Source organism: Anopheles coluzzii, chromosome 3, assembly GCF_943734685.1.
Source record: "Anopheles coluzzii chromosome 3, AcolN3, whole genome shotgun sequence".
Taxonomy (NCBI): domain Eukaryota; kingdom Metazoa; phylum Arthropoda; class Insecta; order Diptera; family Culicidae; genus Anopheles; species Anopheles coluzzii.
The window spans coordinates 86607687-86631939 of record NC_064671.1 but is presented as its reverse complement, the minus strand read 5'-3'; the positions used below and the strand labels follow the sequence as shown (position 1 = coordinate 86631939).

The following is a 24253-nucleotide window of genomic DNA, read 5'->3' as shown; positions in this document are numbered from 1 at the left end:
CCTATATGTGGGTGCGTGCATGTGTGTGTGTGTTTGTGCTGCACCAGAAATCACATTAAATATGCTTTCAGGCAGGCAGTAAGGCAACATATACACACCCGCCACCGCGCCACCGTTTATGTGCACGTCGTGACGGTCGCGACGATGATGACGATGATGATGATGCTGGTGGTTGTGTGGCGATGGTGGTGATACGGTGGCGATGATGGATACGAACAAGCCGCTCACATGGCCTGCTATTCCACGCGGAACCGCGCAGTTTGCACTAAGCACTTTCAATCCCCCCTAAATGGTTGTCATAGGTGGGATGGGATGGGAAGGGAAGTAGAGAGCCCGAAACGGGTTGCGAGAGGAGTGAAACAGCCCTTTACCCTTTTGCGCTCATAATTGCAAGTGCATCCTCTGTAGAGTGCACCTCAAGGAGGGGTTGTTGGAGTGAGGGGGAAAAAAACATTTTTTCCCGCATTTTTTTAAATTTCCTCCCTCGCCAAAATACTGCAGCCACTGCTGAAGAAGTTACGCATGGAGAGGTTGTGTGTGGTTGTGCATGGAGTTGGTGTGTCGCTTTTTTGTTGATGTTTTTCCTTCAACCGTGTGCCCTTCAATTATGTTTGTCATACACAAACTTAACGTTCCGCCCCCCGGGGTGCAGGAGGAGGGTACGAGCATGCTCCAGCAATTTCTCTTTTTTTTTTGTAAAAATGAAAATTACAACCATCGCTTGTAACCCTTGTTGGCTTACAAGATTTGCCTTTTTATTCAAAGATCTGAAACGCAAATTGTACGCAAATGTATAAACAGAACCGCGCCATGTTCAATCGTTTTGAATAATCGATCTCGTATGATGTTGGCGGGGTGGTGTATTTTTAAAACTTCTGTTCGTACGCTCAATCAAAACCGCCATCGACAAACGGACGGAACGTTCAAGATACGAGACGGGAATGGGCGACCTGGAGGACACACGCGAGCTCTCTCGGCGACTCGTTTCTTCGGAAGTTGAGATTACTGTGTTGTGCAAATGTTTGTTTTTACAATACGTGCCACACACACACACACACATATGCTGCTTGATGGAAGGCTTTTACACTTCTGGTCTCTGTCCGGAACCACATGTTGCCTCAGGGCGGTGTTCGATTCGGTTTGCTATAAATAACTGATTGAATTGAGTTCTGCTGTAACTTTGGTGAGGATTCCTTTCCCCAATTCCCCGTTCTGGTACCGGCTGGCTGGACTGTTTTGTTCGGAGTTTACACGACGTAACCATGCGTAATGCAAGTCAGTTAGTAGAGTAGATGAAATTGGAAAACTAACTCCAACAACCTAAGAATTCTTAAATAACTTTTTGTATTTTTCTATTTGCTTATATTGAGTCCTTCTGCTAGTCCCGCAGTATTGTTCATCATACATATGGTTAGACTAAATTTAGGAAGCCAATGTCTTGGTTATGTTTACAACAGGGCAAGGCCTAACAACGTGCTCGTTCTAGGAACCTTCTTAAATCGCAGTAATAACTCTGTAGGGACGATGTAGAAATAGTTGGTACCACTTTTACAAATAGCGGTCGTCTTAGACATCTTAGACTTGTATGAAGTAAACATTTCCCGTAGTTCTTCCATACGTTGTAAATCTTTCAAGGTTAAACATATTATCACTCTCCTTGAAGCGCACATTTACCTGACTAATGTCGTAGGTTTAATTATTTCGGTTGCTCTCAAGCAGATGTTTGTTCAGCTGATCGAGATGTGAAATTCGTAAATGATTCGCTGAATTGTTAAAACATACTTACAGCTCCTGTACACTATCTAGATATACAAAATTTTTCTGCTCGGTAATTCTGGCCTCAGGCCTTCAACAATATATTTTGAGTTTATAGAGTTTCCTATTATCCATCGATAGGGAACGATCGCATGATTGCTATGTGTCGTATGATTGATCGATGGTGATTAGGTGTTAATTTTCGCAGAAAAACATGGGACAGCGTTATTACAATAAGGATTTGTATTACATTTGTAGAAATAGAAGATTTTTCTCTCTTGTTCTTCTGCACAACTACAACAACTGTTGTCGGTCAAGGCCTGCCTGTACCAATAGTAGGGAGGGCTTGGCTTTCAGTGACTAAATGATTTACCAATCCTACAATCAATCCTACGCATGGGCACGGTCCATTTGGGGTTTGAACCCATGACGGGCATGTTGTTAAGCCGTACATGTTAACGACTGTTCCAGGAGACCAGATCCCAGAATAGAAGTTAGCAACCCATAAAATAGTAATCTTGTTGCATTGATTCATAAAAGCATTAGAAGCTTCTTTGTATACGTCAACGTTTAATGCTGTTATCTATTTATAGACATTATTGCAATGCTTTTCTATTGGCTATTCTATTTCTATGGGTTTATTAACCCAAGTTGTAGTTTATAGTAAAAATAGACTAGAAATAGACACCTGCTCGAGCAAATTTCTATGTTGAGCTGCTTTTTTAACAACACTTTACAATGAAAATCTTGTCTTCCTAATCAGAAAGGCGAAAGAACTCCGCAGGAGCCAAAGCCTCTCTAAACCATACTAACATTCCTAATCAGAACTAGGGGTGCGGTATCATTTTACCACTTTTCCATCGGCCAAATTGTCGAAGAAGAAGCACACAGTCTTCCCAACCAAACTTTTCCAATAACCCATGATTATTTCATTGTGAATGCGAGAAGTGACTCAACTGTATATGGCCCACCGCCAGCTTCTCGCAGCTGCACAATGCTTTTCACTTTGCACGCTCTCCCTTTGAACTCGCTGCCAAACCAGGGCACCCACCTACCTTCCCTACGTAACGTAAAAAATCAGCGAAAAATCAGTCTACCATTTTAAAACTTTTTCTGTTTAACTTTTGTTTTTTTTTTTTAAATTTTCTGTCACTGTGTGTGAGAGTGAGAGGAAGCGCTTCTGGTTGCTGTTGTTTGCTTCTTTTAGCTGTTGCAAAATTACTGCCGGGTGAAAACGCACCCAGCGTCTTCGTACTACCCCATGCTGTCCTCCGTATATTTTCGCTGGTTGGCTGGTTATTTTTAAAATCTGATTAGATTCTTATAGCTTCGCTTTACACGGTGCGTGTTGCGCTACCGCAGGCAGACGCATCTTCTTCTAACCTTTTAGTCACGCCGGGTTGGCCGGCTAACTCATGTTGAACGGGCCGAATGGGTATATTATAGAAAACATACACACACATACGTACAGATACACAAATACACACTATCGATCGTCTTGAAAGATCGCACGCTGCTAACAATGTATAGAAGCAGCGTGGGTGGTGCGCATGATGATCGCACGGATGAGGTTTTCCCCGATTTTGTCCAATGTTTTTTTCCCTCCTAATTTCATTATCTCTCCTTCGCGAACTTTTCACACACAGACAGATGTGCAGAACAATTAACAAGGCAAATTTAGGGGATGAAAAAATTGAGAAAATTGCTCATTTTTAAACATTTTATGGCTTCAAATGTCGATTCGAACCGCAACGCGCAACCAACTTTTTGAAGCTTTTCCGATGATGATATCATTTTCTAGCACCGACTCGAAATGGGGGAAATTTATTGGTAGAGATGAATAATATCGCTGCCACCCGTGCGTTGTACAATGTTGGTGTGTCGTTGTGGTGCTCTGTTTGGTGGGAGCAGTCAGTCTCTGCCACACATGTGTAAACCTTTGCCACCGCTGTAGCGAGAAAAGTTAGTTCGAGGTTTAATTTTCTCCGAACCCTTTTTCTGTACGGAAAGCACCGCTGGTGTATATAATTTAATTTAATTGTTCGTGCGGTTTTACTCGCAGGCAGTGTAGTAATTGTGCAGCTTTGGAGCGTATTTACCAGTCTGTAGGAAGTGTTTGAATGCGTTGTTGTTAGTTTTTGCCCCTGTGGTCTTGTAATACGTCAGCAAATATTTAATTAGTTTAATGTTGTACGTACACTGTCGACTAGTCGTTTTACTATGTTTGTAGTTTTAGTTTGCTTAGCTTAAACCAGTGGCATTTACATTGGCAGCTTCGATTCACAGATTGGATTTAAAAAAAATCTTTCTTCCTCTTCATCCGCATCCGTAATACTGGTCTCTTTCATCGTTCCCCTCGACTCATACAATTTCAGTTAGATGTTGTGTTGTAAATCTGGGTTTAGCACGAGATTGTGTTATTGTTGCAAATTTCGTTGCGTGCTGCTAAAAATAGCTAACTTTCGATTGTCCGAAGCCAAAGCATGATGCAGCAAGCTGGGTGTACATATTCGTAGGGGAAGACAGAGCAGCATTGTGGCCCTTGAAAGTGAATTCTTTAAAAAAAAAAACATGGTTATTTGTACTTTTTTAATGAAGAAAAATACCAAATTAATGTTATGAATAATGAGTCACTAGCTGCAGTCGTATCACTCACACAGTAAACATGACTTAACATCCTGACTGTGTATAACATCTTAAATGTTAAGGTACTATGCATTTTTTTATATACAGATTGAATAGTTTCAATTTAGTGTTGTAATTCAAATGTTTTCTTCTTATTGCTTCAATTTGTTCGAACAAAGCCCGTCCAATTCCTTTCTATGGTGGATTGATGTACCTGTGGCAAGACGCTCAGTCCTGCATGCGAGTCAGTCGCGTTAGACTCCGTAAAATGACTCCGGTGAACTCCTGATGGGCCCGAACAAATCTGGATGACCCAGAATGACTCCGTTTGGAATTCAAACAAGTCAAATTACAAGTGCAAATCTTAAAATCTGAAGTTAGACGACGAGTAGTCATCCGGACTAGACTGTAGTCGTCCTGAGTCATTGTTCAAAGCCATCTGTTGCCCTAGAGAACCTACCATACGGTCCGCTATTATATTGTAAAGGCTAAAATAATCTAAACTAATAACCTAAGCAGTAACGTCTAACTTGTAGTAGATAGTCCAAACGGCGAATTCATTGGAACGATAAACTCAATAACTGTCGCTCAATTTATCTTCGATGAAATTGTGGTTTTTTTCCTTCCAGTTTTCTATCTTACCCGAGATATGTAGCACAAAAACTACCTTCCACAACCGCTCTTGCTGTGTGTCACATTTATTTCTGTGTGCACAAATTAACAAAACACGTGCGTGCTATTTATCGGTGTGGTTCTCGGAGGCGCAAAAGAGAAAGCGGGGAGGCTACGGATAAAGGATACGATTTTATTGTTTCCTATATATAAAGGCCTTTCCTGTTTCTTCTGCTCCTTCAATGGAGAGGAAATTAAACGCACACACACACTACTGCCCTTGAGTGGGAGGTTATTGTTTCCGTTTTCCTGCCAACATCCAATTACCACCCCAAGACTGCCTCCTCCACCATCGATTTGCCAGTGCGTGTGTGTGTGTTTTGTAAGAAAAATGGACCAACCAACCATCTAACCACTCGCTGGACCCGTATATAGATAAACGCACATCGATCATTCGAATTGTGGGTGGGTGTGTGAGGTGTGCCGGGAGTGCCTCCTATCCGAGAATCCGCACCGGGACTATCAACGAAACAGCCAAACGGTGCGAAGGAAGGGAGTGTTTGCAATAATTGACCTTCACGGCAGAAGGCGCCGGCATCCAGATTTATTGTCAGATTATCGCAAACATTCTACGATCACCCGGCCAAACGCGAAACCGGGTACGAAAATCTTCCCATTACTCTAATCCCCTAGCGGTGGAGAGAAAGCAAAAACGAGTACGAGTGACCAGAAGCAAATTCCATTGCACGCAAATTCTTGTCTTTTTTCCTTTTCGGAAGTGGAAAATGTAGAAAATGGTACAGAAAAAAAGAATCTTCGGAATAAGGCTTCAACTCGGTCTGGTAGATTATGGTGAAAGAAGCGATTTTCTTCTAAATTCTCTTTTTTTCTTTTTTTCCTTTAAATAAACCCCATGCTTGAAACTTCCTTCCTTTTCCACACTGACCGCGGGAGCGCATGGCGGCGCTACGCTAGCAGTGAGAGTGAAACTGTCTGTTTCTGCTCGTGTTGGTAGAATCGCCCGCTGATAAAGACTGGCCCTGTACGTGAGCAGTACAGAACAACTCCAAGTGCAACTACAAAAAAAAGGTTTATGGATTTCCTGAGGGCAACACCCTCTCGCAGTCCTTGTGGGCGAGGAAAATGGGTATCTGAATGTGTGTGTGTGTGTGTTTGTTGGGAGGGCACAGGCTGAAGTTCGGAGTTCAATGGAATGTGAAAAAAATGCAGAGTTAAAAAAAAAAACGTGGAACCGAAAACGGGGAAACATTGTAACGAGTGGGTGATAACGAATGCAAAAATAAATATATAACTATCGCGTGCGAGATGCGATTGGGGCACGTCTCAAGGTTACTAGGAAGGGTGTTGGCACACGGTTGAAAATTTGCTTTCTAGAATTTCGTATTTTGAACTTTCAAGTTCAACGCAACGTGAGTTCGTTTGCTCTCCCTCTCTTGCTCGACAGACTATCGTTCACTATTATTAAATTACATTTTCTTCATAGGTTTTGTTTCTTTTTTGGTGTCACGTTTTACACTTCGTTAATACGTCTGTTCGTTCATGTTTTATTTAATTTGTTTCTTTTCCTTGCTCCACTTTTTATTTATTTATTATTCTTCTACGTCAAATTTTCTCTTATTTTCCTTTTTGATACGACTTTTCTTTATGATTTTCTCTTAACATTTCTTTTACAGATGATTTTTCATCTGAATTCCTCATATTTGTTAATTTAAGACAAATTGAAGATGTTCTTATACCTCTTAAATTTATGCGCTTTTCAATTGAAAAATGTAAATTTTTTCAAGAATTTTGTATGCGATTAGAAATGCTTCTATCGTTACACATGTTTGTAGATTTAGCAACCTTGTTCTACACTCAAAACACTCATTTGTGCGATTGAAAGCGTCTACGGGAGCGCGTGTTCGGAAACCGTTCGCTCCATTAATCCCTCTATAAACCTTGAAGTTTCCACCTACAAAATCATCTCACCGGCGATTATCTCTCTCGCTCCAGCCGGTTTCCCATCGTGAGTGTGTGTGTGTGGGTGCGATCCATGCACGTTTTCATTCATTTGCACGCGTGAGAACGAACGCAACGCGAGAGAGAGTGAGAGCGTGAGCGAGCCCACTGTACAAGCAGGCGCCACACCACATTCCGGTGTCGGTGGCCCTTGCACTGTGTATGGTTTGTTGTTTCTGATCCGTCACGGCAGATAGTACACGGACTGCTGCTGCTGCTGCTTGCCCACTCTTCTAGCCCGCGAATCACGCAAATTCTTACCGTAATCAGCAGTCAAAAGAGAGTTGCGGTAGAGGTGGGTGTGTATGTGAATGGGAGAGGGGGTCAAAAGGTGCCGATTAATGTTCTTTTACGTGTCGGAATTTCTACATGCGATAGCGGGGAAAGCAAATGCAAAAGTTCACGCGTTACAGGCTACAGTAGTGTGTGTGTGTGTGTGCCTCGTCCATCCAGGAAGGAAGAGCGCAAGAACGTTCTAACGAGAGTACTACCAGTGACGTCATCGGGGAGTGATCTGACTTGGTTTCACCTGTCTGTCTGTGTGCGTGTGTGATTGGTCCATCCCCTTGATAGCCGTGTTGCTTAGTAAGGCTTGTGTAAAGGGCAGCAACCGATAAAATACACTTTTGCTGGAACATTAGTAACATAAAAGTTGTCGGACAGCCGGAAACTAAAATTGTTACTGGTAAAATGACGTCACACGCGCGCGCGGTCGTGTCGCACACACACGCGCTGTTGGAGGTGTTATTTTAGCTTGTTTACTTAGTAGGGTGTGTGTGAGCGGCCGCCGCTCCGTCACGTCACGTACCATCGGCACGTCGTGTCGTAGGTTGCCGCCGTGAAGAAGTAGATTTTAATTTTACAGCCCTGCTTTTCTTCTCTCTCTCTCTCCCATCTAGCTCTAAATGCCCCCAAATGTACAGTGCGTCGTCTAATGTGTGATGTCAGTCCTTGCTGCTGCGTGTGTCATCGTCGCCCCGTGATTGCCGTGCAGTTGGTGGCAAAGAAAGATAATATTTAAAAATAAGTTATCACAGTCAAAAGCGGGCGAGCTGGTGCAATTCGTCAGTGTTTGTTTGTGCGTGTGTGTGTGTGTATGTTTGTATCCGCGTACAGGCACGTGTGGTTGTGTGGAGAAGCGTGCACGTTTTTTAAATTAAAATATTACATGTAAAAAGGTGCATAAAGAGGTGGTGATTTTTTTTTTAAAAAGGCATAGAAAGTAGTGCGTTCAGTGAAAGAATGCATTTACTGGGCTAGGAGGTGTGCTGCTCGTGTGCGTTTATGTGTGTGTTAGTGTCTGTACATGAATGTTTGTTAAGAAATAGTGCGTGAATCCTGTTCTGGTTGGGTGCCCGCCTCCCCGGTGCGCCTTCATGAAGCGAAGGTGATCCGATAAGAGTGTGTGTGTGTCTGTTTATATTCCCCTTGGGCTTGCCGCAAAGTGAGGCTCCAATTTGGTGATAGCAACACGCCGTAAGCTTTACGCCAACCGCCACCGTATCGCGGTACCCTAATACGGCCCAACGATCAGCAGCAGCACCATCGCAACATCATCGCCTCGCAGGCCTCACGGTAGCGTTTCGACATCGCTACAATTGTTGTGTTTGTTTGTTTGGTGATCGATCCGGGGAAAGCAGATAAGCAAGAGTGCGTTTCCCCCTGTCGGAATCGCCCTTCGGAAAGCGTTCAGCAGGGACGGACGGGTGCGCCAAGATTCACTTACAACCTGGTAGGAGGACACACGAAAACCCACAAACATGGAAGCGGTTGCAAAGCACGACTTTAACGCCACAGCGGATGATGAGCTGAGCTTCAGAAAGAGCCAGGTTTTAAAGGTGAGTTGGTACGACTGTCAATCGCATCACGGTAGCTAAAGAAAATGTACATCAACAGCTTCACTACTCAGTATTACCAAAAACTGTAAGATGTACGGTTGTTTGTTGTGGTAGCTATTGTTATAAGCGTATTACGATACTTTACGACGAAGCCAGCGCTAACTGACTGGTTATAAATTGCTTTATTGCAGCTCACTGTCTTCATCAATACATTATTACCATTTTTTTAACATTTCAACGCCAATTGATTCGCCACAATCGTTCTATTTCGTTCATGAAATGTTTCATATACAAAGCTAATGTGATTTTGCAGCTCCCAGCGCATTGTAGTATCAGTAGCTGTTTTAACCTAGCTAATCCGAGATGAGTTAATAGTGTACGGATGGGCGTGAAAGTTTCTTACAAGGTCGGACATGGTTCAATCCCCATTCTCAGTTTTTGTGTGCGGACTAAGTAATAAGGGTTTTCTGTCGAGACAGGTGTGTGTGTAGGTTAGTTTTGGAATTCTCGAGTATTTTTGTGAGTGTGTAACAAAAAAGGAAAGAATAGAAAGAAGACGATTGTTGCATGGAAATTGTTGAGCTGTGTGAATTTGGTAGCCAAAACTTTGACGCTTTTTATTTTTAAAAATAAGACTGATGCTACCAATGGCGGATTACATCAGACAGAGAGGCAATCGTATTCATGTTTATTTATACCAAATCACTAGATAAATCAATCTTTGCTATCGAAAGCATCCAAACATGTGCCAACACAGAACCATATACGTTTTTTATTGGAACCCGCGTGTCTACCATTGGGCCAAGTCGTCCATATGCCTCCTAAGACCATTATTCAATCATTTCAGATTCATCATTATCTACAAAATGATGCATTGAATCAATTGGTGCCACAGCATGGTCTAAAGTTTTTTTTTTTTTTTTCAATATAAATTTCCCTTCCAAACAAAAGAAACGGCGGTCTTAGGACTTTCCGCCCGAGCCGGTTTCTTCCGCTTCACGTCCGACGAGGAGAAATCCGTATCTCAGAGCTCAGAAAACACATGACTCATCGTTTTGCTATGCCTCATGGACCTCCAAAGACTCCTGTCCCCGCCCCACCACCCACACTGGGTGTTGGCTGGCTTGTTATTTGTTGCGAATTTTGTGCGCGCGCTGCCAATGACGTAGAAAGGCCCCTCCGGTTTGTTTGTTGTTTGTTGCGTTGACCAAAAAGGTCAGACACACACACACACACGCACACGTACAGAAACACACAGGACAGACAATGTCGCGGAGTGAACAATTGAGCACACAGCAGCGACCCAGAGTCCAATCTAAAAGTCTATTCGCGCTACTGGAGATTGTTCGCCCGGGGAGCAATGAGTCATGGAAGAAGGGGAGAGGTGTACGGTGGTACGAAAACAATTCAATTCACTCGTCTACACTGTGACCAACGGTGGTGGGCACCACATCGCACGACGATGCGCTATTATTTGCATGATGTGCATTCTCGAGGGCGCGAATGTGACACATCCACGCATCCCAGTGGTCAGAAAAATCGGCTTATTTTGCCACGGATTTTGCGGTGCTTTTTCTTGGCCTTTTGATTGACTTTCTGTTACTCGGGAGGAACTTTGTTGCGAATAAATTGTAATAATATTTTCGCTGATTTACTGTTTGCTGCTGATTCGCTGATTCAACTATGTTGACCGTGCAGTGGTAATAGTGTCAACATGAGGGCATTTTATATAGTCCAATATGACGTTTTTTTCAGTTTTTGTGAGGACCGTTCTGATGAAAACAGGCAGCAAAATTAAATTGTCTATTTACCCACCATTTCCCCCTTCTCGGAAGGAAAGCAACAGCATATGCATTTTCTCTTTCCAACGATACATTGCATTCGTGTTGCATAACACACGTGCCCTACACTATTCATACATTCTCACATTTACCGTACAAAAACCGAGTACGTCACTAACAACAGCAGCAACAGCAACAACAAAATTTGAGTTTTCATTTGTATGCAAATTTTGCAACGCGCCTTTGCAATGGGATGTGTTGCCAGTAAACTATGTCCTACAAACATTGTAAAAATTCGATAGAAATAAAAATGTTCCATAAAATTGTAATTATACATTTTGCAACAGAACCATACCATTTTTATTTTTGTTCAAATATTATTTTGCTCCCTCCCTGAAGTGTGCTTAGTATTCGCTCTTACACGGTATCTCAGATAACAGCTCCCCTCAACCCCTCAACGCAGTTATTTTATCGTAGTGGCGCAATAAATGTTTATGAGTAAAAGGCCGGCCGGACGGACTGATACTGACACCCGGCGGCGGCTGGCTGCCTAATAAAGCATACAATTAATGCTAATGAAGCGAAACGCGATTTGTTGTGTGTTTGCGATTCGAATGCGATTTGTAGAGGGCGAAAAGCAAAAAAAAAAAAGAAATAGTGTGGCACAGCGCCATTTGTGAGAGGATGAAGCAAAAACAAAAAAACAGGAAATTTGATTCCTCCATTCACCCACACGGGGTTCGATTACGGTGCTGGATTTAAGGGGATTTATATATAGCCAGTATGTTCTAAAAACTATAAATTAAATGTTTTTGTTCAATCACTGTCAAACTCAACAAAAACCAAAAAGTCCACAGGTGAACTCATTTTTACTAAATTCATTGCTATTTTTTAACTTCAACTTGGCTCTTCAATTTATTTGAAAAATTCCTTCCTTTATGTTAGCAACAGCACAAGAACGGCACCCATAAAAATTTTAAAATATGTCACTAATGCATCCATGCTGCTCAAATTACAAACAGGGGCACGTCCAACCATTTGCTGGCGTCAGTGGAGAAGCACATAGTTTTGTCCGTTTGTAAGCTTTCTTCGCTTAAAAAAAACACACCCACACAAACATACTTTTAACACAAGTATGTCAAGCATGTTTGTTTCTTATTTCATCATCCTTCGCACCGTGTCCCATCCCCATCCCTAACGGTGGGGAGCTTCTGGGGCTTCGCCCAAGCATAAAAGCGGGGTAACGATGATAAGACATCGTCATTACTCGTCACGGCCCGGGCCCTATACCGACATGAAAGAATTGGCACACAGTAACGAACCAAAGACGTTCGGAACGTGAACTAACTGGACTCGTTCTGTGGAGTTCTGCCTTCAAGTTCCTTGCTACGTTTACCTTGCGTGGTGAGTGGTGGAGTGACTCATGCGTGTCTGTGGCCCCCTCGGGAATGGTGCTGACTCAACACCACATGGGCTATATGCAATAGAAGGAAAAGAAATTAAATAAATAAAGCGGCTCACTGTTTAGCGCTCCATCGTTTCCGGAAAAGCGTATGTTCTTCCGCTACATTCAAGTGTTTTTAAAAGGCGCGAGGTACCAACAAATAGGTTTTGCAATTGTAAAAGCCCTCCTTAAGTAAGAATCAATTTAGTCGTTAAAGAAGATATTTGAGAGGCAAACTAAATTCGTACAAAATTTTCAATTTTGTGTAACGTCATACCTAAAGAGCTTCTAGTCCTTTTTATCTCCTTTAAAAATTTCCCTTTCATTCAAAAGATAAAACTGTTTCTCTTGCCCAATACCAGCGAGCAAACTTTTTCCTTATCTTCATTGAGTTGAGCATCCCCCGCGCGCGTAACGTCTTCTGACAAGGAGAAGACGTTGATTAATCACAGTTGGAGACAATTTCAAAATTCTAATCAACCGACTTCATCTTCCGGGCCGACACGACGGTGCCTTCTGCCTTTTGCTTCGATTGTATTCGCCCAAACATTCCCCCGAGCACTAGCAATAGAAGCGACAGCAATACCAAGCCATTGATTCTTTGCAAATTTTCAATTGACTTCTTCATGATGCGAACAATCAATACTAAAGGGAATTTGTTCACCTCGGGTTTTGCCTTTCCTTTTGCGCTCTGTATCAAATAATTGTCAATGTTCCGTGATAATTGGCCTTTGGAGTGATATTAACCATGAACCCCAGGAGAAGCAGCCCCGCAAGATTCAGCTGGTACAATAGAGTCTTCCGTAGGCTCTATCTTCCTGTGCGTCCTCATCTCTTGCATCCCCAACTCGGAACAGTGAACCATCTGGGAGCGAACATTTAGGTTTTTTTTTATTCGCCATTGTCGTAGGCAAACTCGTCATCTGATGTCGCTTGCCTTTACCGGCCGGGTCCGGTGATACTGATTTTGATTGATTGCCCACCTCCCCCCCGAGGGCTGGTTTTGTTGTCCGCTCTAACGACTACGGCTCTGTTACTCCGTTCTGTCAAACGAATCATCGAAACAGCAGATCATTGTTCCGGTGCAAAGTGAAACACACACACAGCACCACCAACACCTCCTCCTGTCGGGAGTAAAGGACTTTCCTCTGTATGAGTTTCCTATAGCTTGTTTTTTTTGTAGTCATGTCGAGGGAAATGCTTTTTTTGTGTTAATCGGCTTTTGAACGCTGTCATTTGCAGATTTGCTGGAGTGTTGCCCTGCTATCCGTTCAAGTGTGCTGCTTGAACTTACTTTGAAATCTACCTTCTGCTCTCTATCTCTCTCTTTTGACGCAACATCACCGTGGATGGACAGATGAAAGCCATGCTGTGCAATGGAAGGGTTTCGCTTTGCTTGGTGTTTTTTCCCTCGCAACGCTATCTTTTTTAAACGTCCTAGCCTGCCGGAAATGGTTCTGGGTATGGAACCCGTTGCGTTTTACCGTCGAGCGATGGTTGACCTAATTTTGCACCACAAGGAACAGCATGTCAGGAACAGTAGTGTCATTTTTGTCTTCAGGAAACAACTCGTCTTTATTGCTTTGGTTTGGTTAAAACAAGGGCTATTAAAAAGAACACTACTGGAGACTCTATTGCTGTTAGATATTGCTTGGTCTATTCGTTTACAGCAAACTGACGCCTACCAAATGGGTTGCTTAATCGTTAGTTAGTTCGGTCACAAGTATTGAAAATTGTCCATCTGCACTAGTGAAATAAACGACGACACAGGAGGAAGACTAACGGACGAATCAACGAACGAACTAGCAACTATCCGGACGAACCTACGAATCAACAGACGATCAGATGATTAATTTCCTTAGAAGATGTTTAAGAATTTAAGCAATACGGCCTTTTTGGACCGTTACTCCTGAATAAAAAAAAGATGTTTAAGAACTCTAGGTATTTTAACAACATTAGATCTACAGGAGATGAAGCCTACTCACCAATTCTAAGCCTGTGCGGAAGTACTACAGATCTCTTAAGAGATCTGTCTGATCTGTAAATGTTATTCTTGCGATCTTGAATATCTATATCGGCTTTTAGATACCGACTCTTAGATACCGACTCTTCAACTTAGGTTATAAACTTTATTTTCTGTTCGCAGACTTTCGACATACGACTATTTTGACTTACGCCTTGCTTTGGGACATTTTTTCGGTCCCAAATACAGTCGTATCTCGGGGATCACCTGTACAGGCTTTTCAGCTTCTCTATTATCTAAGATTTCCCACCTAGACTGACATTAGGATTGGGTTGAATAAGTGAGCGACATTTAGAGTGATACTTGCCTGAGGTGCAATTCACAACCTTGGCCGTGGAGAAAGATCCAGTACCACTGAATGCATTTGTCTACTTATTCCTTTTAGTACCAGTTCGGATGCCGGAACTAGATTGAATGTTGGTGAATATCTTCCTGTTCTCATGTCCCACGCAGGTCGATTGTGCCTCAAAACTATTGCTGTTTGTGGTTCTAGTCCTCTTTACAGTAGATGACTTCAAAAAGGCTTCAGCTCATGTTTGGTAATGATAAAATGAGTTTTGCAGTCATTTAGAAGCATTGAAATGCGTTACAAGGTTTCGCTGCGCTATGATGAGGATTGAACTCCTTTTGGCGTATGGCACAGCCTGTCAAATCACAAACATTGGCATGCATGTATCACTTGATGTCGCAAAGAGTCCGAAAAGTATGCCAACTTCCTTTCATGTCCGAACTTATGAAAAGCTGGTCCTGTAAGTCGGAAGCAAAATTGAGTTTAGAATTAAAAAAATGATCCTGTAATCATAATAAAACCTTTTTTCTATAAAAGTAACTTTTTTAAGTAACAAAGTTCTTTGTTACAAGAATATTTACTGTCCTAGTATGGAAAAGTTTAAACATTGTTCATTTCCCAAACGTTATTTGCCCACTTTAAAACTATTTAAGCTCTTCGAAAGAGGCGGAAGTGGTGGCGGATTTCAATCCTGCATTTTCTCGCTCAATCGGCTGTTAATAAGTAGCAATATTGCATGCCGAGGAAAATGAACGAAACATCGTATCCCCGTAGCTCGTTGGAAAATGGCACATTTCCCCTGGGTAGTGTGCACGGGATTAGGTTATTCCGTACTCGTCGTTGCCGCCAGAAGCACCTGCAAAGTTGAGTAGTGTGGGGCTTACGTTACAATCTCGTTTAGGTCGCGTTCGCGTCATCCGACTTGTTCCTGGAATAGTTCTGGCTCATTAGCACAGGGGGAAGGTTAAACGGGAACAGGGCGGCAGAGGGTCGCTGTGAAGCGTGAAATGGAAAAACTTATCCCATGCCACCACCATCCACGCTCTCCCTTCTGAGATTATTTTCCCCAGCTTCATCATTTTTCGATCTTTTCGCCCGCTGGCAATAATGTATTCCTGGCGGGTTCGGTGCGGTGAAAGAGCATATTCTGCCCTACCTTTACCTAGGCTGTAGTCTGTGACGTGTTCACCTGCTAAAGCTTGAACTTTGAAAGATTTAATGCTATGCGTTATTTTGTAAAACTTTTGCTGAAGATGTTGTTCCGTCCGGGTATGAAAATGATTCATTTCTGACTGCGACGAGCAGAAGAGCTTCATGATAGATACTTCCTAAAAAGCTAAAACTTCTTCAATAGTAGCAAATGAATTGACTTTGAGTTGGGGCAATGATCACTTTTTGATATATTTATTCATAATTTATTAAACCACTTTTTGTGTTGAGGCTTTCACTGTACATTTCACTTGTCGTCCTTCGCAAAACGTGTCAGACTAATGCAAAATACCTCCTAGACATCGGAGTAGATATGTAACGAAGGCTTTATAAGAAGGTCCGTTCCTAATTGAGAATAGGACAGCCGCGAGGGAAGTTCAGTTCATTCCACTTCGTCCTTGAAAAGCGAATCCTTTTTAAAATGAAAAAGGGCTGTGTCGCGGTCCAGGTCCGTTGTCTGGTTCGAAAATTGGCACTTTGTCAAAATAATATCCCCAGTCTACGAGTCGCGACGCTCTCTTTTGGTTTTGCTTGTCATTTATATTCCATCGGACGTGCAACAAGCAAGCAAGTCCACCGACTTGGCCAAATATTGGCATGAAACAAGAAATAAAACCAAACGTCGACTATTTTCATTTTCCCAGCCAATCTCCTGTAGAGGAAAAGCTCTACTCCCTTGCCCCCTCTCATTTGCACGTCGTTTGAGTGTTATTCAAATTTGGTCCTGCTTTACACCTTGCTCTTTCCTACGCCGACTAGTAAAGTAGCGGCTTAGTTTTGTTGACAACGTTTTGTAAATTACACCGGTTTTAAATTTACATTTTATTCCGGCTGCCTGCCAGTCTCTCCGATGTGCACAGTGTGCCTTAACGAATTTCAGTCCGCCGAGGGAGTCCGGACAACACCGGAAGCGCAACAGCGCCGGGAAGGAGCATAATTTTTCGCACGGAAGCTTATTTGCTAAAGCAAACCATTTAGTGCTGAATAATTCCATTTCTCAGAAGGCTTTCCGCAAAGTGCTTTGCAAGTGTCGCGCCGGTACTGTTGCCGGTTCCGGTGTGTTCAGATGGGAGTATGTTTGTGTGTGTGTGTTGCGCTGTTGGTCGAAGATTATGATGAACTCTGATGAGTGGTGGTGTGTGCTGGTCGAGTGAGCTAGACGAATAGCCAATTAGCGAATGCGCGTCTTTTTGATGCTGGTCTCACAAATTAGCAATGCAAACTCCGTCACCTTCGACTGCTGTTGACAGCTTGTTTCGTTTGCTTTTCCTTTTTTTTTAATTTTTAGATGTTCTTCTAGCACATTCGTTTGTTTATGAAGACGGAAATCGGGAACTATTTCGATATTGCTGGATGATCCGTTCATTTACATTATATTTTACATCTCGTCTTGAGAAGGTATTCTCAAACATCTCTTTAAGGCAAACTGATCTAAACATTAGTTTGCCTTAAATTCACCAACGCTGATTCTTACGCAAAAGCTGATATACATCGCTATGATACTTATATTAAGCTCTTGCGTCCCACTGTGTGATCCACCGCGTAGTGTCTTCGGTATAGCGGCGACTTTATAGCATGTGCGCCATGAGTTCAAATCTCGAGCAGCTTTAGTCGGGCAGAGAGAGGAGACCTTCTTATGGAAGTGAACGTTTCTCATGAAACTCTGATGTTTTAGGATAATTCTTTACTCACAGGTTGCAGATAATTCCTTGGTTGATGGATTTGAAATCAAAATTGTGTAGTAGAAAAGGAAATAAAAATCTTAATTAATCAAAATGATATTTGTTTCCTCTGGATTGTAATAATTTAACTGTTTTAGAAACGCAACTCTAAGGCAATTACACGCAACTTGGTAAACAATGCCTTAATTTCCAGTGTTATTTTTCTTCTTCTGCGAACGAGGTGAAAAGTGGAAATTTACAGTCTGAACCGTCACACGTACACAAATGGAGCTCGGTGTGAAATATTGTCATCAACGTCCTCATTATCAACGCGCGCCGCCCATCATCGGCACTTGCTGTCTATCATCAACACCTCAGACACGTACACGCGCGCGTACATCACGGTGTGTCGGTTTCACCATTTAATAAAAGTTCATTTCTCCACCCATTTACGCTTGGATGCGCGATTTTGATTCTCGCCTTGCCATAGCTGTGGGCGGCAAAGGAATCGAACGAAGCTTTCCACACGTGCCGTTCCATTTTCACGCACCCGTGTAACGCGAAATGGGATTTTAAGAGACGAATATGGGGAATGCTTTATAAGATATTCAAATTTCCTGGAGTTCGATCTCCGGTAACGCTCTGTAGCGGAAAGACGCTAGAAACTCCCACCTGAGTGGGAAGAATTTGCATATATGGTGTTAAGAGTTTGGCTTTTTGGGAATAGGCCGCTTCAGGGCACTCGAAATCGCACCAGATTGGTTCAGATTTTATAAGGAAACTGTGATGAAATGTTTCGACAAAAATCGATCACCAAGTAATACTGTCTGTTTCGTTTTCCCGCAAGCAATTGGAGTGTTGTGTGTCCATTATTAGCTTTCTCATCAGTGTGCGTGTGAGCCGTACGTCGTCCTTCGCCGAAGGAATTTACTGCAAAGCGGCGGCGTGTATGGTCGTTGGCCCTTGTTCGAATTTGTCTCGCGACGATATGGGCCAAAGATGACGGGGGGCCGATGGTGAAAAACGTAAAAGACATTATCGTAAGTGTTTCGACGAAGGCGCCGCCGCACGCCCCTTAATGTGTGTGCCGAGACGGTTGCGTTAATGAGTTTAAGGAGCGGTAAAGGACAACATTAACACCAGACGAAACGAACCTGCCCAGGAAGAAGTGATTGTGGTGGTGGCACACCATATAGTGTTTCGTTGGCATCCTTCGCCCGGCTTGGTTCTTCGCTCCTTGTCTCACATCCCCACCATCCATTACCAGTCTGGTTATGGAAAATTGTGATTAATGGAATCATAAATTCGAGCAGATGGAAAATGTCGCAAATGGATAGATAAATGTGTATTTAATCAGATTTACACCGGTTTCGTTTTTTTTGCTTTTTTCGGAATGGCAGCTTGTTCCCAGACAAGCGTTAACGATATTTGACGATGGATGAGTAATTTTGGGCGATGCGCAACCATTAAGTGTTTGAACAGTCTTCTTCTTGATTCTTGATTGATAGCAAATTTGTGTGTGTTAATTTTAGCATCAAAACCAATATTGGGGCATTTCACGATACTAGCCAGCTTTTTTTATATGGAGTTTGACAGTTGGCGGCTGATATCATGTCAACACTCCATACGAATCCAGTCATCAAAGTAGCCTGTGATTTTCAGCCTAGATTATTTCAGCCTCAAAGCTAGAATTACGCCAGGACTCCACAGAGCATAACACGGAGCGCAACATAACAACTGACAGCTGCCAAACGCTTGAGAAAACGCTTGGGAAAGGAGGTTAAGCGTTTCATTAACTATCGGTAATCGCAGTAGGTTGGTAGCTTTTCAACGAAAAATGAGCGGCCTACTAAGGATATTCAAAACATGGTACCGGCAATAAAGCGTTTTATGAAGCGTTTAGCAGCTGTTAGTTGTTATGTTGCGCTCCGTGTTATGCTGCGTGGATTCCTGGCGTTAGATTCGAGTACCTGCTCAAAAAAATATCAAAACATTTTTCGATAGCAACAAATACGTAGCAGACATTGGTCACTTCTCGAAGATGTATCGAAACAAAGATGAATGTTAAGTCGTTCAGTTTTGATTTCATTTACAATTAGCAGTAGCAGCACGTGTTTGAAGAACTTTTAGCGAATAGAATGTAGATTTAAAGAGTGTTTTGTGTATTCGTTATGAGAAAGCCTGCTTGAGCAACAGTTTTCACCCGTCCTGTCAAAAAGTGTCGTTCAAAATTGGTTATTAAAAACAGGTTATAAGACTGCCTGGTGTACGTACACTTTCGAAATTTGTATGCAAGGATTTACAGATTCACTCCCATAATGTCGCCCAGCAGAAGCGATAAAAATCATCCTTCTAAATACATACACCTTGGGATAAGCCCACCTGTATATTATACCCAGATAGCTGCTCGAAAACTACTGTACAATGCACAACAGCTGACAGCCTAAGGTCTTAAAAGCGAGAAGGGCCCATTCCATTGGGGGCGTTTACAATATTTAATATTAAGATGGAACCTTTTGCAATTCAATCACAAAAACGGTGTCTCTCGCATGTCTAGCATATCAAACATGCCATTCGATGAAATGATGTAGCCTGTTGCGTATTACACTCCAACCGAGAAGTCACTTTGGTCGTTAGCGGAATATCCTCCCCATTCTACGCTTAGATGAACAATATTTGTTGGGCAGGGGATGATAAACCTCTTTCTGCTCGGAGCAATCTTTCCATGGAAAATTCATAGTTTCCGATCGACGATAGTTTTGTGCAATTAGTTGTGTAAGCGCTGAGTTGCAACAATTCTTCGAATATGCAGCATACAATTTCATAACATTTCCAGTACTATGAAATGAATTTAGATTATATAAGAGTTTGAAGTACTTGATCGTGATCCGGTTGTATTTACAGTGTTATTTGTATTTACAGTGCTACAGTAAGTCGTGTTTTTACACTGACAAAACCACATAACATTAACATTTGCTTCGCTTGCGTCCATTATTTCGTCTGGATTTCTCAGGCCAACATTGTTGTTAATTAACGCCACAAAATCGTCCAGCGTATGAAGGCGATTGGCAAACGTACGTGAACCGATAGGTGAATCAACAATAAATCACCCAATTTCCGGACAACGCGTGTTATGTTGTACCGTCAATTAGGGCCTTTTTTATTGGGTAATTAAAAATTATTACCATAGGAAATTAAAGCAAGCAACTATCATTTTTTGAAGGTTAACATTAGCCTTTAGACGCTAATTGTATTTTATTATTCAGTTCGTAACTTAGCATACAATAGGAATTGTTGTTGAAATTCGAGAATTGTATGTTGTTGTTTTTCCGAAAGGTTTTTTGATGATTCGTTTCCTTCTAGCATACATAGAACCCGACTGGTCTGAGAGTTGGAAGTCAACAAGTTAAGTTTTTGCATTTCGAATTGATAAAGTTCAGAATAGCATTCAACAATACGTCATAATCCAATAGACGTTGGAAGCTATATTATGCCAAAGTCTGAATTTGATAGATAAACTGCATAATGAAAAGGATTTGGATAGTCTCTCTGCCCTTTTATGCCAGTTGTGCTTTCCATTCCAGCGAATAAAATTGAATTACACTTTCAACGGATTGACGCTGTGTTACATTTTGTTGTAATTCAGTTGTTTGAGCAATTCTCGGAAGCAGAAATTGCTATTGGAATGGAAATCCATGAAAGGAGAGTCACAGTGTGTAACATTTTTCTTCCCCCCTTTCCAATCGGATGGGTAAACAAGTCAACAACCCATCCCTCCCTGTCTGAAATTGGAATGCGAATCAAAAATTCGAACATAACGCAAAACGAGAATCAAATAAACGATGAATATTTTGTCTGTACAATTCATGATCTAAGGACTTCTTTTTTTCGAGAGGGAGAGGAAGTTTTATTTTTATATGAACACGCTTTTTGTGTAATACCTGTGCGCGAAGGTGGGCAAAACAGATCGAGCTTTTACCAATTTAATAGCAAAGAAGGTGGTGCGAAGGTGAATTGGTTGACAATATCTGTTTTTTTTTTAAACGTTGATTTATTCAGTCAGCACTCGGAGAAGCAAAAGGAATTCGATCTGTAATGCACACATTCCCTCGTGGCCCCAAGCAAATCGCATAAAATAAAAACAAGAATCAACAAGAAAATTGCGGTTGGTGTGTGGTGGCAGAAAGTAAGTAATGCCTTGTGTAGAAGTACCTTTTTTTTGCTATTCTGCATCAAATTGCATCCGCAACCCCGACTCAATCGTGTTTTGTGCCTGCTTTGCGTTGTCTAGTGTCAATGTGAATGCTCTGGATGGCAGTAGCGCATAAAAATTGCATTCTGCTCGCCGCCGCCGTGGGAGGAGGAAGGGAGGATAGTGTGGGAAATTGCAATTCATCAATCAACCGAGCATCGGAACGCGAAAAATTCAGCACCGTGGTGAAGGTGTTTTGGAGAGGAAGTGGGAAGCTCATAGTGAACACAATGTGTGTGTGTGTGTGTGTGTGTGGGTCTGTTTAGTGGAAGGTGTAGTTGTGTAGTAGTAGCCATAGTAAGGGAAATAAATCGATGTCAAACCGGACTGGTGTGTGGATCCGAACACTTCCGGCCATCGATGAGGTGTGCGTTGGCGTGTGGGAGGGTGTGTATCCTAACTTCATACATCAACTATCTATGGGTTTTTATTTTGCTCTCTCTCTGCTTATTGAATGTGTGTTCCAGGAAACATGACGGTGTTGTAGTACTATACGGTGACAACGCTGGTTACAACAATGCTGATTCAAAGGCTCTTGGTGCACACGAATTATACACGCGTTGCTGGTAGAAACAGATGGATGTTAAGAGTTATGTGCAGCAACAGCATCATCGAGTCAACATATGAGTTAGTGTGTTGTACACTGTCCCTCGGCAATGGTGGTGATTTACTTTATGATCGCACTTGTGGCTGGAATTTCCATTTCATTTTTTGTGCATATGTTTTATTCGGATGATGGAACAGAGATTCTAAACAGTCTGTTTTTTGTGTTGTTTGGTCCATGCATTTTTAACGAAAATGTTTTAGTGTCATTCGTAAATTCTATTTTCTGAATGGATTAAGTTGATAAATAATTCTACCACTCGGTGTCGAACAATTAAATAACATGATAACTTTTTAAATACAGTTGCTATTTAAGAGATCCTTTAGCAAGCAAATAAGTTAAATAATCATTTAACTTAGCAAATTGCTTTAGCAAGCAAATAAGTTAAATAAGTTTAGGGTAAATGCCCTAACATTATGGCAGCTAGGGTGGGTTATACATTTGAGAATTAAACCCATGATGAAAGGCATTGTTTGACATCGACAGTTCGTACTCGACTCGACTTCAACGGAGTTATTATATGAATAACAACTACACAGACTTCATTTTATTCTGCTTGTTTTTTTTTATAAATCACACGTAAAACGAGAGAAACAATCTTTGCTGCGTGCGCGTAAAGAGGGGGTCCGGATAGGATTCACTCCACGTACGACCTTGTCAGGACTCAGTGCCTCTCTGCATTAAACCACTAGGTCGCTCCATTTGTCTCGCTCTGTGGGTCAATAAAACTGATTGGATTGTTGTCACGGTTAGTTCAGCAGCGGGTTTTGGCCAAAGACAAAGGATAGCTCTTATGTTGAACATTGAATTAGAGTATATTTATTAAGAAAGAAAAATCTTGGTAAACAAATTTAGAGTAAAAAATAATACTAGTAAGTAAAAATCTTTAAGGAAAATAATTCTAGATATTTTATGCAAAGGATGTGTTGAATGAAAAGCTCTCACAAAGTTTAGTATTGGATTTCATTGTGCAATCTCCTGCGAACTGTAGGCATGATATATTGCAGGTTTTGTAACTAGGGCGAGTGAGTCGTTCCCGGCTGGCTGAAATCCAACATATTGTAGCACACATTTAGTAAAAGTTTTACATTAGAAATGACTCAAACAGTTCCACTTTGTTCCTCTTACATGAATGATGTACGGGAATTCATATTCAACTCACTCGATACTCGGTCCTGGGTGATTTCATTATTTGGAATGCTGTCATATAACCAACAGCGAAACCCGCTTCCACCTTTCTGCCCGGGTTTGAATCCCTCCTTCACACACCCACGCACGGAAAGTCGGATTTTCACGAGTGCAATCCGTTCCGTTCTGCTGATCAAAAGGAAAATCGCGGCACAACCGAATGCGCAACAGTAGTTTTTGGAGCACATTATAGGGGTGGGTGCTGTGGGAGCTTTCGTGCGGGGAATGAAATCAGCCTCTATCCCCCACATTTGCTTGCTTCTGTTGAATCAATTTAAATTCTGGCTGTACAACGTCACACACACACATGATGCCACAGGAGGCTGAAGCACTTTTCCGGAACAATTTTGCGAACCTTTTTCCCTGCTATGCCGCTACTAGTATCCCTTTGTTTGGCTGAAAGTTGTTGTCCCATGTTCTTCCCAGTGGGATGTAAAATTGGATTCTACAACAAAAGTGAAGTACTAACATTTTTGCGAAATTTGAAGGAATTGGAATTAATTTGATAATGTACCTTTTCATGTATGCGTTAGTTGAATTAGTTTATTTGTTTAAAGTTGAACATAATTTGAGTTTATTTTTTCAAAAATGACTTTATATTGTATGTAATTATTATAAAAATAATTTAAAAAAAGTAATAAAAAACGTTCCTTCAAAAAGTTCAACACATTTGCTATATAAAGTCTAAAGCTCAGTAGCACATCCTTTACATCGTATGCGCTGTAATGATTTATGAGCTCTTTCCAAAAGCCATCCACTCAAATCACTCAGATAATTTATTTCAATTATTAACCCTTTGCCGGAACTCATTTACATAGCAACAGAGCAAGCAAAGCCCCCCCTCATCCTTGCTTTCTTCAAGCCGGGTGCGTCCAACAAAGGGCTAAAAACTTATTAGTAAATTCGTTCTCGATGAAAGCGACCACCGGCTTCTAGCACCACCATCACATGGT

At 41.9% G+C, this 24253-nt stretch overlaps 1 protein-coding gene across 4 annotated transcripts in view; it reads left to right on the top strand.

The window, feature by feature from the left end:
* LOC120955710 (growth factor receptor-bound protein 2) overlaps positions 1-24253 on the top strand; it is a 38993-nt gene that overhangs the window by 1801 nt on the left and 12939 nt on the right. For 3 of the 4 annotated variants that reach the window (XM_040376808.2, XM_040376807.2, XM_040376806.2), the window contains exon 2: positions 7911-8849. In XM_040376808.2, coding sequence (XP_040232742.2) covers positions 8772-8849 — 78 coding nt within the window. In that variant the 5' untranslated portion in view covers positions 7911-8771. Of the gene's footprint in view, positions 1-7162; positions 7307-7910; positions 8850-24253 lie in introns of those variants that run through there. The other variant, XM_040376805.2, reaches the window with a different exon arrangement.